The sequence below is a fragment of the Leguminivora glycinivorella genome, chromosome 9 (assembly GCF_023078275.1).
Source record: "Leguminivora glycinivorella isolate SPB_JAAS2020 chromosome 9, LegGlyc_1.1, whole genome shotgun sequence".
Lineage (NCBI taxonomy): Eukaryota > Metazoa > Arthropoda > Insecta > Lepidoptera > Tortricidae > Leguminivora > Leguminivora glycinivorella.
In genome coordinates, this window is record NC_062979.1 from 5,027,257 (window position 1) to 5,042,593 (window position 15,337).

Sequence of the window (15,337 nt, forward strand, 5' to 3'; positions counted from 1 at the left end):
GTGCACCACGGAACTATATCGTTATGTATGCTGCGATTTCCTTATTCGATTTAAATCGATTTTGCGAAGCAGTGGAAATTATAATTATGTTTTTATATTGTTATGAAACTATACATTTATAAAGTACGAGTGAAAAGTAAATTTAACTTTAAAATAGGTTACAGTTACGGTATTAACGTTGAATTTGTGGTCGGCAGAAAAACAAATACAAACATAATACGCTCTATATTTATTATGAATAAAAATAACTCTAAAAATGTGTTAATGGTTAATTATATTTATATACATATTACTAAAAGTTGTAACAAATAACATGAGGATAATGAAGTGAGTACATGGTCGATTTTCTTAAAAATATTACGAAATATTAACTAGTATTAATATCTACCTACTAAAATCTTTGTTCCTGGCCTTAGGCAAATTATATACCTACTAGTGAATTGTTTGTCATCACACGAATACAGGTATATACTGACTTCATTTCACAACGAAGATGAACATCCGATATTTTTAACTTCGGCGGGCATCCCGCAAGCAACCTCCACAATCGATCGAATAGGTTACGCGGCGACAACGTTCCCATCACTAAAGTACACTCGTGACGTCATAGGCTCGACACAAAACGTTACACGCTCGGTTTCGCTGTTAATCGCCGAGCATTTTCCTTCTATCTTGATTTAGTTCTGTGCCGCCGACTCTCGACACAGGCTTAAAACTTTTTAACCTCGGTTTTGACAACTTGGCCCAAAATGTCTCGTCTCTTGGGTCACAAAAATTTAAATAAAACGTCACTGAAAAGGTTTCCACTCAGCTTGGTGTCAAGGTACCTTTTGGATACTTTGACGCTGGTCTTCCGTGGCAACCCTTCCATTACATACAAACGGACGGTGTGTGATTAAGGTTTATGCGACGGACATTAGGACTGTGATTAATCAAAGAATGTAATTAATTAATTAGGCTCTTCAAAAAATTGAAAGTCATGGTTCAGATTCCGCCTCACTTTATTTTTTTTAATTTTCAATGAAAAGGAAAATGAAACCAAATATCCACTGCCCAAATAAATTCCTTGCGAATTCGAACCCAGGACGGCGGCTCAGCAGGCCACTTAACCACTACGCCTAGAGATCCTCAGGAGATCCGAAAGCTGCTGGACAAGTGGACACCCTATTCACCGGTTATCACTTGAGTAGGTCTGTGGCGTGGCCAAGAATTATTGCTAACGAATACCGCGGTGTGTACTTAGCCTTATTAACCTCAACAACAGCTTACGCGTAACAAGGGTACTTAGCCGAATGGCACAAACGCTCACGAAACGAAACGCTCGTAGATATCTATCTCTATCGCTCTTGCGTATTCGCGTCACAGAGCCAGACTACCTTTCGCGGCGTTTCGTTTTCGTTTCGCGTCGGAGAAATGCCATTTGGCTACGGTACCAGGGTACGTAGCCAAATGCACAAACACTCACGATAATATCTGTTTCGTAGCTATCTATCTGTATCGCTCTTGCGTATTGGCGCGACAGAGACAGACTGCATTTCTGTCGGCGTTTGGCATTGAAGATTGCCATTCGGCTACGCTGGTAGGCGCTCTAGCCATGAGAACAATCTTTGGCGATCCTATCGTAATTATCTCTTTATCGCTCTTACTTAGAGAGGTGAGAGGAAGGGTAGAGGGAGAACGGGGTGAGTTGTGACAAGGGAGAGTTGACACAAGGTCGATCGATAACTTATTAACTACTAGCTTTTGCCCGCGGATTCGCACGCGTTAGAAAGAGACAAAAAGTAGTCTATGTCACTCTCCATCCCTTCAACTATCTCCACTTAAAAAATCACGTCAATTCGTCGCTCCGTTTTGCCGTGAAAGACGGACAAACAAACAGACACACACACTTTCCCATTTATAATATTATTATGGATTATGGATATTATGGATTATGGATTAGCAAACTAAGTTCCCAAAAATAGACGTTGTCATAACTCTCTGTTACAACTCACCTCGGTCTCCTCCTACGGGCCTAGCCGAAGTGACAATCGTTAACATCGTGGCGAAAGATACGCAGCTGGCTCAGTCGCACTGATACACCAGAGCGATAGAAAGAGATAGCTACAAGTGGCGGCACATGAGTTTAGCGCTGAGTGAAATGTGGTGGGGATAGCTGCGCATGGGGACTCATACAGTCGAGTTCATAAATATGTGTATATTTTTTCATTTTATTGCAACGCAATAAGGTGAAAAAATATACACATATTTATGACCTCCACTGTACCCTTCACCCCTTGAAATCTCCTGAGAGACCTGGTTTTAAACCCCGACGGAAAAACGACGGGGTGTTATAAGTTTGACGTGTCTCTCTGTCTGTTTGTCTGTTTGTCTGTGGCATCGTAGCTCCCGAACGGATGAACCGATTTAGATTTAGTTTTTCTTATCTGAAAGCTGAGTTAGTCGGAAGTGTTCTTAGCCATGTTTCATTAAAATCGGTCTAGGTACTACGGGGAGTTTTTTCTACTGAAAAATAACTGTCACCGCTAAAGTTATGTGCCGCTTGTACAATACGCTTCGGAGCGTCAACGATTATACTCTTGGCTAGCCTGTACTTAGATGGCGTTTAGATTAAGACCGGTAGCCATTCTGTCTAACTCTCTATTTAATGTCTACGCAAAATCATTTGTTTTCCGGTCCGTCAGGTGGATTTGTGTCAATTATTTTAGTAACATTAAACTCACTAGGGTGCATTGGGGTCATTTCGAAAGTCGTCTAATTTCTAAAGTCACATAAAAATCACCATTATATCTACCATATCAAAATTCCCCTTTCGAAATTACCCGAGTTTTTTTTTTAATGCTACGTCGGTGGCAAACAAGCACACGGTCCGCCTGATGGAAAGCGGTTACCGTAACCTATGGACGCCTGCAACTCAGGGAGTGTCACATGCGCGTTGCCGACCCATTAGAAACTTGTACACTCCCTTTTGCTGTGTTAGTGAAAATGGGATATGATTTAGTGTCTTGTAACAAATTCAAGTGTTATGACTGATTAACCGTTTGACCTTAATTTGCCATAATCAATAAGTCATATAGATGTTTATGTCATTAGCTACTTGCAAACCCATTTTTTAACCATTATAAATGCCTTTGACTTTTACAACCGCGTACAACGGAAACATTTATTAGGTACTTACATACATATTGTTCAAACAACATGGATATAGAGACTTATCAGACATCATTGAATGAATGCCCTTAATATTCCAATACAAATTGTATTTAAATACCATAAATAAAAATTGTATTTAAATACTCTTAATAGTACTGCCTATAATAACGGATACCTACATGAAATTTTGCCTAGAAGCCTACCTTTGGCAACTACATTAAAAGCTCGGCCACACACGCGCGTTTTGATAGCATAGGCGGAGCGTCAGCGGAGCGCAACAGCGGAGCGGTGCGCCGGACGAACGCTGGCGTTGCGCCCAGCGGCCGCCGGCGGGAACTAACGAGCGCAGATTGCGAGCGGAATGCGCGCAGATTGCGAGCGGAACGCCAGCGTTCGTCCGGCGCACCGCTATCATTGCGCTCCTCTAACGCTACGTTATCAAAACGCTTTATGTGTGGCGGAGGCTTAAGCGAGCATGTCGAGCGATCTTCGACAATTTTACGTGAGTTACCCAATTTTACATGTTTAATATATCAAAGTCTCATGGTAGTTTTATTATTAAAATTACATTAAGCAACCGAAGTGTAATTAATTACAAATTTCGACGACCGGTCTGGCGCAGTCTGTAGTGACCCTGCCTGCTGCGCCGCGGTCCCGGGTTCGAATCCCGGTAAGGGCATTTATTTGTGTGATGAGCACAGATATTTGTTCCTGAGTCATGGATGTTTCCTATGTATATAAGTATTTATATATTATATATATCGTTGTCTGAGTACCTACAACACAAGCCTTCTTGAGCTTACCGTGGGCCTCAGTCAATCTGTGTAAGAATGTCCTATAATATTTATTTATTTATTATTTATTTATTACACCTTTATATTATACACTAGCTTCTGCCCGCAGCTTCGCTCGCGTTAAATTCGAAAATTGCGAAATTCTCCACACAAACTTCCACCCCCCCCATTTCAGGGAAGTGTATGGGGGTTAGAAAGAGACAAAAAGTAGCCTATGTCACTCTCTATCCCTTCAACTATCTCCACTTAAAAAATCAAGTCAATTCGTCGCTCCGTTTTGCCGTGAAAGACGGACAAACAAACAGACGCACACTTTCCCATCCATCCATACTAATATTATAAATGGGAAAGTGTGTGTGTCTGTTTGTTTGTCCGTCTTTCACGTGATTTTTTAAGTGGAGATAGTTGAAGGGATGGAGAGTGATATAGGCTACTTTTTGTCTCTTTCTAACGCAAGCGAAGCCGCGCTCAAAAGCTAACTCAAACAGAAACTCACTCCTGAATTCCCAAAAGAAATAGGCAGAGCACATGAAACATATCAAGTTCCAGTGCCACTTTTAGCAATTCAGAAGTCGAATGTAAAACTTTATATTTATACATCGTAATGCAAAAATGTTATTTAGTCACACATAAATAAAGCGAGTGCTAGAATCATAATTTATCAGGAAATAAGATCCGAGGCTGCAGCGAGTTTTCTAAAGAAAACCATTACAAATTGCCCTCTTCCATGAAACATTGCTTCCATCCTGCCGTGAGAAAATTGCACTTAAGGCCAAGTTTCTCTAGCGTCAAAAGAAAACACAATTAATGTGAAGGTACTTAGGGTTAATTAGGTGGTAAAGTAACCTTTTTAACAATGTGCGTCTTTAGCCGTCTACAATATTGATAATCTCATCTGGGATGCAACCTTGGCGCCGTCCCATTTGGCCTCTACTTCTTTAAGGCCGGGCCCCCCAGCGGCAACGGCTGAAGCACTGAAGCGCCGCAAATGTGCTGGTCTTTTGAGTAGCCACGTATTTGCGGCGTTTGCAGTGGAGACATTAGGGCCTTGGTGTCAGGATGCGCGAACTTTGTTCAAGGATTTAAAGAAAAGGCTCCTTGACACCACCAGGGTTCCTAGGGCTGGTTCATTGCTGGGGCAGAAGATTGGCATTGCCATCCAGCGGGGAAATGTGGCCAGCATTACGGCCCAGCCACGACATTGGTCTAAGCGCGACAGCGGTGAGCGGCAACCATATGTGCGAATGAAAAGTCCCATCGCTGTGTCTCGCTTCAATGTATGGCCGCCGCTCGCCGCTGTCGCGCTTAGACCAATGTCGTGGCTAGGCCGTTATGGGTACTCTTCCGCAGGGATCGGATTTGGGAGATTTTATTTGATAGTTTAGTTTGTAAGGGAAATTTTAGATATTAAGTTTGATATATGTATGTGTGTTTATGTTTAATTTAATGTGTATTCCGTATTTGAAATAAAATTATGATAACTAACAAAATATTAATGGAAGAATATATTCGGTGAAGGAAAACATCGTGAGGAAACCGTACTAATTTCAATAAGGTTTAGTTACCCTTCGGGTTGGAAGGTCAGATGGCAGTCGCTTTCGTAAAACTAGTGCCTACGCCAAATCTTGGGATTAGTTGTCAAAGCGGACCCCAGGCTCCTATGAGCCGTGGCAAATGCCCGGATAACGCAAGGAGGACGATGAACTAACAAAATATTAAGTAAGAAAAGAATACATGAGTATAATATTGGGGTGCGTATCGATCGATATAACTTTTTTTGATATATTTTTAGTCGTTATAACGATCATTTGATATAATTATTGAATCATATAATAACAAACAACATACTAACAAATTGTATAATTATTATTTAATATAATCATCATTTTCTCGAATAACATTTATTATAACATACTTTGAGTATAATGCTTATTTCCGATAATAAATATATTGTATAACACAAATTCTTTCTAAAGCACAGTTAGTATAAAAAAAATTGTAAAATAAATTAGATCCATCATTTACCAGAAAAGTAGATTCGGTTAACTGTATCAACTGTGACCCCTTCACACAACGCGCTGCTACCAAGAAAAGTAGGTTAGGTTAGGTTAGAACTGTGACCCTTAAACATATGTACTGCTATCAAAAAAGTAGGTTAGGTTAGGTTAGAACTGTGATCCCTTCAAAAAAGAATAAAATTAATTCATGAAATGTTTTATACTGTTTGCTAGTTATATTATACTAGTCGTATATCAATAGATAGTTATACCTTATAACGGTTATTATAAATAAATGTTATACGAAATAATGATTATACAAAATAAAAGTAAATATTTTGTGGTTATACCAAATATTAATCATGTCAAATGAGTGATTATATCCTTTAAATATATACCAAATGTTGTTATATCAAATGTTACTATACCAAAAAAAGTTATACCAATCATTACACACCCATAATATTGAGGATTCAAGTCGAACTCAGTAATACATTTCTTGAAGGAATTGAATGAGAATGAAGGGACAGTTAACAAAACGGGTGCGAAAATGTTGCCCATAATGCTTTCTTTTCTAACTATTATACAGAGTGGGGCCTGTAACAAAGGCGAAGAATTGAACTCTAGGCTATTCTCCTTATACAGATCAACAGGGAGCGTACTTTTCGTGCCGATGACATCAATTTGACGTCACGCTCCATATAGGATGATCACAAATTGTTTTATTGTAAATTGTTAATCATTAGTCATTAATCATTTGAAGTTATGAATTTCTTTGCATGGTAATGAATGCAAGAAGGATGGTGTGCTTTACGTTAGAGATGAATTCTCTTTTCTACGTATTTATTGTAATGTGTTGTTAACAATACTATTTAATTAAATTTGTGTACATATAAAAAAATATATATATTCACGTTTCACATTTCGAGTAGGTAGCTAGGTAGGTATTATTTATGCCACATGTAAATGGACTACTGTATTTAAAGTAATTTGTACACGATTAAAATGATTGACGACTAATGATTAATAATTTACAATAAAACTATTTGGGATCACCCTATACGGAGCGTGACGTCAGATTAATGTCATCGGCATGAAAAGTACGCTCCCTGCTGATCAACATTTGTTCGGCGACTTTTAAAAATAACTTGTATTTTGATTTTTATCACCCTTGAAAGTTTTTTCTAAGAGGTAATGTATTGCGAATTCTGTTAAGTCTAAAGTGTGACAGACAACGTCAATGACAACAATAATGGCGTACATTGAAGCTAATATTTATTTTGTATGAAAAATTAAAAATTTAAAGACTTCATAATTTTTAAAAGTCACTGAACAAATGTTGATCAGTATAAGGAGAATAGCCTACAGTTCAATTCTTCGCCTTTGTTACAGGCCCCACTCTGTATATATAGGTATCTTGGTTATGTTTAAGTATAAATTACGACTAGGTTATATAGGAAATGTTGGCTATTATTATATGGCTGAATTTTTAGGCAGAAAGAGTTTCAATTTTACGCTTTAAAAATATATACATATCATAATATAAATACACCGTGTTTTTTTTGTTTTCCGTTAAATTCGACACGCAGTTAGGTTCATCATCAGGAACCAACCTGTATATCGCTTTTGGTTAAATTCGAAAAAAAAATTTTGTTTTCGTTTCCATACTTAATAAATGGATTAATTAGTGTGAGAGGACCTTAATCATAACATTAAAGTCATTGTCAAGTGTTTGACGGCACAAATCATGTCAAACAAATAAACAATAAACAAACATGTAAACAAATAAACAATAAACAAATAAAACAAATAACATTAGGAAGTGGTAAGGGATGCCACACACGTGTTCAGTACTTAATTAAATTATTTTTTATAACTCGATAACCATAAAATAAGAGTTAAGAGGTTAGTTTCTTAGAGAAATTGATTGTATTTGAACTAAAGAATCTTCCCTTAAAGTTAACGGAATTCAATAAAAATAACAGAGTGTATAAATTTTAAGTTTTAACTATAATTTTAATGAAGATGTTTTGGCTAACCTGGCCTTAACATGTAAATTAGCGTATTTAATAATTCATAAGCATTAATAGTAACAAAAGGGAGGCCGTCGACCTCGAAACCTTTAGGGCCGTGCACCTAGCCAACGTGACAATCGCTTACGCTTTACAAGCGTACACTGAGAGAAATTTGCATTGTGAATTTAACAAGTTCAACTTGTTGCGGTTTATACGTTTGAATCAGCAAAACGTATGTTTAAAACAATATGTGTCAGGTTGTTTTTATAAAATCGACTTGTTGATTCAAATATATTGCCGATTCAAATGACAATATGAGTATGCGCAGCTATCCCCTCCACATTTCACTCAGCGCTAAACGCTTATCCATACTTCCATTCCATAATAATACTAATACTATACTAATACTATACTATACTAATACTATAAATGCGAAAGTGTGTGTGTCTGTTTGAGCGATGTATTGACTAATACTGAATACTTTTTCTACTTAACTCACTTCTTCCCTAGAATGGGGGGTAGAAGCTTGTTATGGAGCATTCCGCAGTTTTAAATGTAACGCGATCGAAGCCGCAGGCTAAAGCTAGTGGTAATATAGTTATCGTATCTAACTTATCTCTATCGCTCATCTATATTCGCGCGACAGAGCCAGCCTGCGTTTTGATCGCGTAGCGTCAACGAATGTCAGTTTGGCTAGGGCCGTGTGCTCAGGTGTCAGCGGTTTCACTATCGTTGGCACTCTCTCCTAAAACTACAACCTATTAGGCCAGTGGCGTAGAAAGGTTTGTTTTTCTTGTTTTTGAAGGTTTTATGAAGGTTACTAGCTTTTGTCCGCGGCTTCGCTCGCTTTAGAAAGAGATAAAAAGTAGCCTATGTCACTCTCCATCCCTTCAACTATCTCCACTTAAAAAATCACGTCAATTCGTTGCTCCGTTTTGCCGTGAAAGACGGACAAACACACAGACACACACTCTTTCCCATTTATAATATTAGTATGGATATGCAGTGGATACTCATCCTTTTATTTTGGTTAGGATTATCACAACATTTTTATTAAACTTTTGTAGTCGTAATTACAGCCAACCAATTTTGAATCCTAGGCCATTTTAGAACCCTGTTTTATTGACGTTGACTTTGAAAACGATCCATCTACATTCTGCAGTGGCCTGGATTTCAAATACGTATTCGAATTCAAATTGGTTGATGTAAGTATAGGTACCTAGTTATTGATATTTATTCAACAGTAGGTATGCAGCATGCAGCTGCGCCTATAATATTAAGTAGGTATTGAAGAAATGAAAAAAATAAATTACATGGGAAGCCCTATTGACAACTATTGGCGAATCTGTTCATCTGCTCGTCTGTCATATTTTTGTTTTTTTGACATACATACCTAAATATTCGAAAGGGTTAGAATATAAATTACATATTTACGCCCAATAATTTATTTACACGCGAGAACTCCAAGTGTCAATAACTCAGACAGCATTAACTCTACCGTAAAATATTGAAAGGTAAACACGTGCAATCATTCGCGCACCTTCCAACATACGAAAATTACCTTAATAAATAAAAACACCTCCCCTTCGCACTCAAAATATCGTAATAAATATTCAACGCGATCCATCAAAAGCTAACGCTCATGTAATATGCACAAATGATTTTATTTCAATTCGGCACCTCTGCACAGGTATGAGAGTAGTAATAACTCTTTTAACAAACGTACGCCGCGCGGTATGTATGTGCGCGCTGTGTAATTGTGTATACCTATGCAACACATGTAAGCGGATGAGAAAAATATGTAGTGTGCGCTGAGCCACACTCACAATTAGCCCATACTAATATTATAAATGGGAAAGTGTGTGTGTCTGTTTGTTTGTCCGTTCTTCACGGCAAAACGGAGCTACGAATTGACGTGATCTTTTATGTGGAGATATTTGAAGGGATGCAGAGTGACATAGGCTACTTTTTGTCTCTTACTAACGCGAGCGAAGCCGCGGGCAAAAGCTAGTATTATATAAACGTTAGCACTTAGGAACAATATCGAAAATAAACGTATACTTTTAACCAATTGGTTGTGTTCTTTAACGTCCCACTCTACATGGCGACCCTACCAGGATTCTCATTTATTGTCACCCACTTGCGTGTGTTGCGTATGAATACGGTGCGCATACATAAACAACGCGCAGCGTACGCTTGTTAGAAGACTTAGAAGAGATACTACTGGTCTTACACTGTGACCTTTGTGCTTCGAACACACCCTCATAACTTTGAACGTGTCCCTCTGCCCTTACATAAATTCCTACCTATAATATGGATCACCGGCACGTAACCTATTTTAGCTTGTAACAGTTCTTAACGCGTGTTCAGAAACGATACTTTAAGGACAATGTTATTCGTTCGACAAGAATATTATTTTCCCCTCACTAGCTCGGAAACACGTGTTTTGTCCTTTAATACCAGTGGGTAAAAACGCCACTAGTGGATAAAGTAATTTAACCTTGAGTATAGTCAAATTTTTTGCTTTGTACTTTCCTCGCTATAGTGAGGGGAAAAGTTTTATGTTACACACGGGTGCAAATATATTTTACTTCTCGTGTGTTAAAAAACTCGCCAAGCTCGGGATTCTATTCTCGAACCACTCGCTTCGCTCGTGGTTCAACTATAGAATCCTTTCGCTTGATCGTTTTTCAATTCCCAACTCAGCGTTAAAATACATCTTTGCACCCTTGTATAACAAATAGAAGTAACTATTAACACGACGTTCGCTCACATCAATTCAAATGATATAAATAATTTATGCAAGTAATACAAGTGATAGAATTAACATCAAAGAGGTCAAACTACGTGGTGGTAAATGAGATTCAATTTATCAATAAAATTGACAGCTATACAGTGTATGCATAGTCTTACGATTTTTCATATTTTTCATATTTTGTTATTACCAATTGGATTTTTAATCAGATTTATTCGAAAATAAGTCCCGTTTTGGGCACCTATTGGCATTTTTGTCATTCAGATAAAAAAATACGCAGTATCAAATACACTTTTAATATAATTTATATGTCACATACTCATTCGAAAATAAGTCCCGTTTTGGGCAAAATATGCACACTAAAATTTTGCAAGGATGTTGTCTTGGGTATGTTTCTTGAGCATAAATAGATTAAATAGTTTATGCAGAATGTTTAAGATAGCTGCAGGATATTTTACATAGTGTTTCCTTGTTTACTAGCAGTGTAATGTTTCGTTTAAATTTGTAATGTTACTATGGTAGATATTTCTTTCTCTTTAAGAGAGAGATTTAAGATCTTTATTTCTCTTTGTAAAGTTTAGAGGCAGTGCTCAAGATGCTTACGGTAAAATTGCTCACCGTTGCCCGCGCGGGACGAGGGGCAGGCAAGTGTATTGTAAACATTAAATAAATGTCATATACAAAGAAAAAGTGACCAAAGCATCCAGTGCTCCGAGCTGCTTCCAGCTCGGAGCACTGGAGGCTTTGGTCACTATTTCTTTGTATATGACATTTATTTAATGTTTAGAACATAATAGTAGTGTTACTACTTAAAAATAACAAGGTAAAATATTTTCTATGAAAGTAATTTAATTTGTTCTTAAAGTGTATTGTAGGTTCAGCCGTAATAGTGCAATGGTCGACAGGCAGTGCCCAAGATGCTTACTGTAAAATTGCTCACCGTTGCTCGCGCGGGGCGCGGGGCAGGCAAGTTCAGCCTTACAGTGCAATAGTCGTCAGGCAGTGCCCAAGATTCTTACTGTAAAATTGCTCACCGTTGCCCACCCCGGGCGCGGGGCAGCGAAGTTCAGTGCTAGAGTGCAATAGTCGGTAGACAGTGCCTAAGATGCTTATTGTAAAATTGCTCACCGTTGCCTGCTCGGGGCGCGAGACAGGCAAACTCAGCCCTAAAGTGCAATAGTCGGCAGGCAGTGCCCAAGATGCTTATTGTAAAATTGCTCACCGTTGCCTGCTCGGGGCGCGAGGCAGGCAAACTCAGCCCTAAAGTGCAATAGTCGGCAGGCAGTGCCCAAGATGCTTACTGTAAAATTGCTCACCGTTGCCCGCCCGGGGCGCGGGGCGGGCGGGCGGCGCTAGCGCCAGCAGCGCGAGCGCCCACCACCATGTCATCACAAGCACACCTGCAACAAACACATTACACATTTAATACAATACATAGACTCTTTATTAACTAGCTTGCGCTACCATCGCGTCTCTTTATTAACACGGGACGGGAGCAATCAGCGTATTGCTTCCAATTTTACCACTTATCTATTTGGATAAAGTATCCGTCACGCTTTAACAAGTATGTCAGTGTGAGAGTGACAGATGTCTTATCCACGTGGATAAGTGATAAAATTGGAATCATAATACGGTAGCTTATCGCTTGCTCCCTTTTGATCGGACCAGCGCCTTAGAGTACTCTAAATAACCGTATTGCATACATTGTAAACTTAGTAGTCCAGTGAGATAAGTGAGGACCACCGGCCCAGTCCAGTCTGCGCGCGCGCACTAAATCTCCGCGGCTATCAGCTGTCTGCGTTATGGGCAAGCGCGCCCCTGACTTAGTCATGATTTAGTTACGATATTGTGCAAGGCTTAGAATACATTTACATGGTGAGACATGAACTCACGGTCGCTGGATAGATACTCCAGCGCTCTGCCAACTGAGCCACCAAGATTTCAACCAAGCCAGTGAAATTTTCCAAGTATTGTATTGTATTGTGCACGTTTTGAAGTTGATATGATTTATTTAATTTCTAAGGAAATGATAACTGACTTAATGTTTAGGAAATAGGTAGCTAAAAGTCATCAAAATCAATTTTTACTTACGAAATATTGGTCATCACAATGTTACGTGAACCTAAAGAAGTTGACAGCGATGCTGATGGATTCGCCGATGCAAATGTTATAAGTACGACATCAAGACGACATTAAGAGCATAAGCATACGGTAGCGAAAATGCTAAAATGGAAAGGAGCCCCCCTTTCAACTTGGTAATTTTAGTTAAATATACAAGGTTAAATGTACTAGATTTATCGAAAAAAAATTGTCCATTAAGAACAACTCAGTCAAAATATATTTCAAAAAAATCTTTAAAATCGAGGTTTCGCTCTCGACTCTTTCCTCCTTCAAAACTTAATCAATGGGAACGAAATTTGAGAATCTGAATAACAATGAAATAATCTATGTCGGACCGTTAAGCTTTTTTGGTTAATTGTTACCAATCTTGAGTATCACACACCTTTTTTTGCGCCACAATGAAAAAGGCCGTTTTTGGAAATTTTTGATTGGCTCTAGAATCTTTAAAAGCAGAATATTTAAAAAAATCAAAACGGTCTGACACAGATAAAAATAATAACAATCTGTGTTGAAAAAATCATTGCTCTATCTTCAAAAACCAGGGAGGAAATAGTCGAGAGCGTTTGTATGGAAAATTGACCCCTACCGTATCGTCTTAAAGCATACTTTTTGGTAACATGACATGATTTGTCTGCTTCTACAACGTACTACTGACAAAACTGAAGGAAACTCAAACTAAAACATGTTCACATCACATGACATAAAGTAGATGCCATCCATAAAGCAGTTTCACACGACACGAATAAAGCGGCGCAAGTTGTCCCAGATTTGAGCACGTTTGATGCAGACGGCTTGGCGCCGACGTTTTTAGATTCGCGATGGATGGACAGCGTGCTTATGACGTAGCCAAATGCACAAACGCTTACGTTACGATAATGTCGTTATCATGGCTAGCTATCTCCGATATACTAAACGTTTTTATTTTATGTACAGTCAAGTACAAAAATATGTATCGAAAAAATCGTCTCATAAATATGGTACTACGCTCTTATTACACCGAACTAAGATGCTATGGGACATATTTGAGTAAGATGTGTAAAGTGTACACCCATATTTTTACACTTGACTGTTCAGTCAACCAATCTGAATCCTAGCCCACTGTAAGCCCAGTCAAACTGATTTCTATAGCAAAAAAAGCACGGTGTCGTTACTATTAGGGTTCTAAAGTGGCCTAGGATTCTAATTTGTTGACTGTGCCTAAGATTGTTGATCGTCGTTGATCAACTTGTTATTAATTTTAAAGGTTCCGTACCAAAATAGCAAAAACGGATTATATGTATTTTTTTCAAAACTTGTGAAACGAAATATTAAGCTTCTGGTGCGGATTTGGGTCTCTTTACAAGTTCAAGTTCACTTATTTTTGTGTATCAGTAATACCTATAATGGCATGTATAATATATTTAGTAATCCCAAAATTAACAAAGGTAAGACATCAAAGACTTGAAATTATATTTGAGAAAGAGTCTTTTGTGTTGAAAATTCTTTTGTTGAATTAACATCATATTCATAATCAGCACATTTGGACAAAGAAAATGCTCTACTTTGTTGAATTGTTGAATAATATTACTTTAACTCAAAGTTCTTACATTACTGTGGGACAGTAAAATATTTTATAGAACTTTGTTCTTTTAAAATCATAAATTTGAATAACTGTTCTTTAGAGATTTTTTTAAGGAGCGTTGATTTATACGTCTTTTTTTAACCATTTAAGTTTTTGTCTCTTTAACCAAATTCGTAATAAAAGAATTAAAATGTTGTTTTGATAATTTTCATTACTATTTTATTCTGTGATTTTTGGCTCAATAAGTAACATAGTTATTATTATTACTCAGCGTCATATTCAGAGCCCGGAAAATCCATAGCAAAACAAAAGACTGTCGCAATCAAACTAGGGTAAGAAACATTTTTTTATCGATATCGAGTAAGTTTTGTCTAAAAAAAATCATACCGATATGTTTAGGTACGTACGTTATTTAATCATATTTGCTTGTTTGACAGGCAATGAGAAGTGTCACTTTCGGGCGACTATTGTCGCCGTGTTGAAACAGGCCACTGATGTTACAAGTAAATATGACGTAAGTAATAATTCATACTAATTCACACTAATATTATAAATGGGAAAATGTGTGTGTCTGTTTCTTTGTCCGTCTTTCTCGGCAAAACGGAACGACGAATTGACGTGATTTTTAACCCCCGACGCAAAAACGACGCGACGGGCTGTTATAAGTTTGACGTGTATGTCTGTGTGTGTGTCTGTCTGTCTTTGTGTGTGTCTGTCTGTGGCATCGTAGCTCCCGAACGGATGAACCGATTTGGATTTAGTTTTTTTTTGTCTGAAAGCTGAGTAAGTCGGGAGTGTTCGTAGCCATGTTTCATGAAAATCGGTCCACTATGTCGCGGTCAGGGTTTTTTTCAAAATTTAAATTTTGTGGTTATTTAAATGGAGATAGTTGAAGGAATGGAGAGTGACATAGGCTACTTTTTGTCTCTTTCTAACCCGAG

The 15,337-nt window shown here is 38.0% G+C and overlaps 1 protein-coding gene across 3 annotated transcripts in view; it reads right to left on the reverse strand.

Annotated features, from left to right (window-relative positions):
- The window catches only part of LOC125229548 (serine proteinase stubble-like), a 303,951-nt gene that overhangs the window by 125,640 nt on the left and 162,974 nt on the right, over positions 1–15,337 (reverse strand). Inside the window, exon 3 of one of the 3 annotated variants that reach the window (XM_048134414.1) lies at positions 12,031–12,114. The exons of 1 other annotated variant lie outside the window; for it this stretch is intronic. In XM_048134414.1, the coding sequence (XP_047990371.1) occupies positions 12,031–12,114 (84 nt within the window). Of the gene's footprint in view, positions 1–12,015; positions 12,115–15,337 lie in introns of all 3 variants that reach the window. One more of the 3 variants, XM_048134413.1, reaches the window with a different exon arrangement.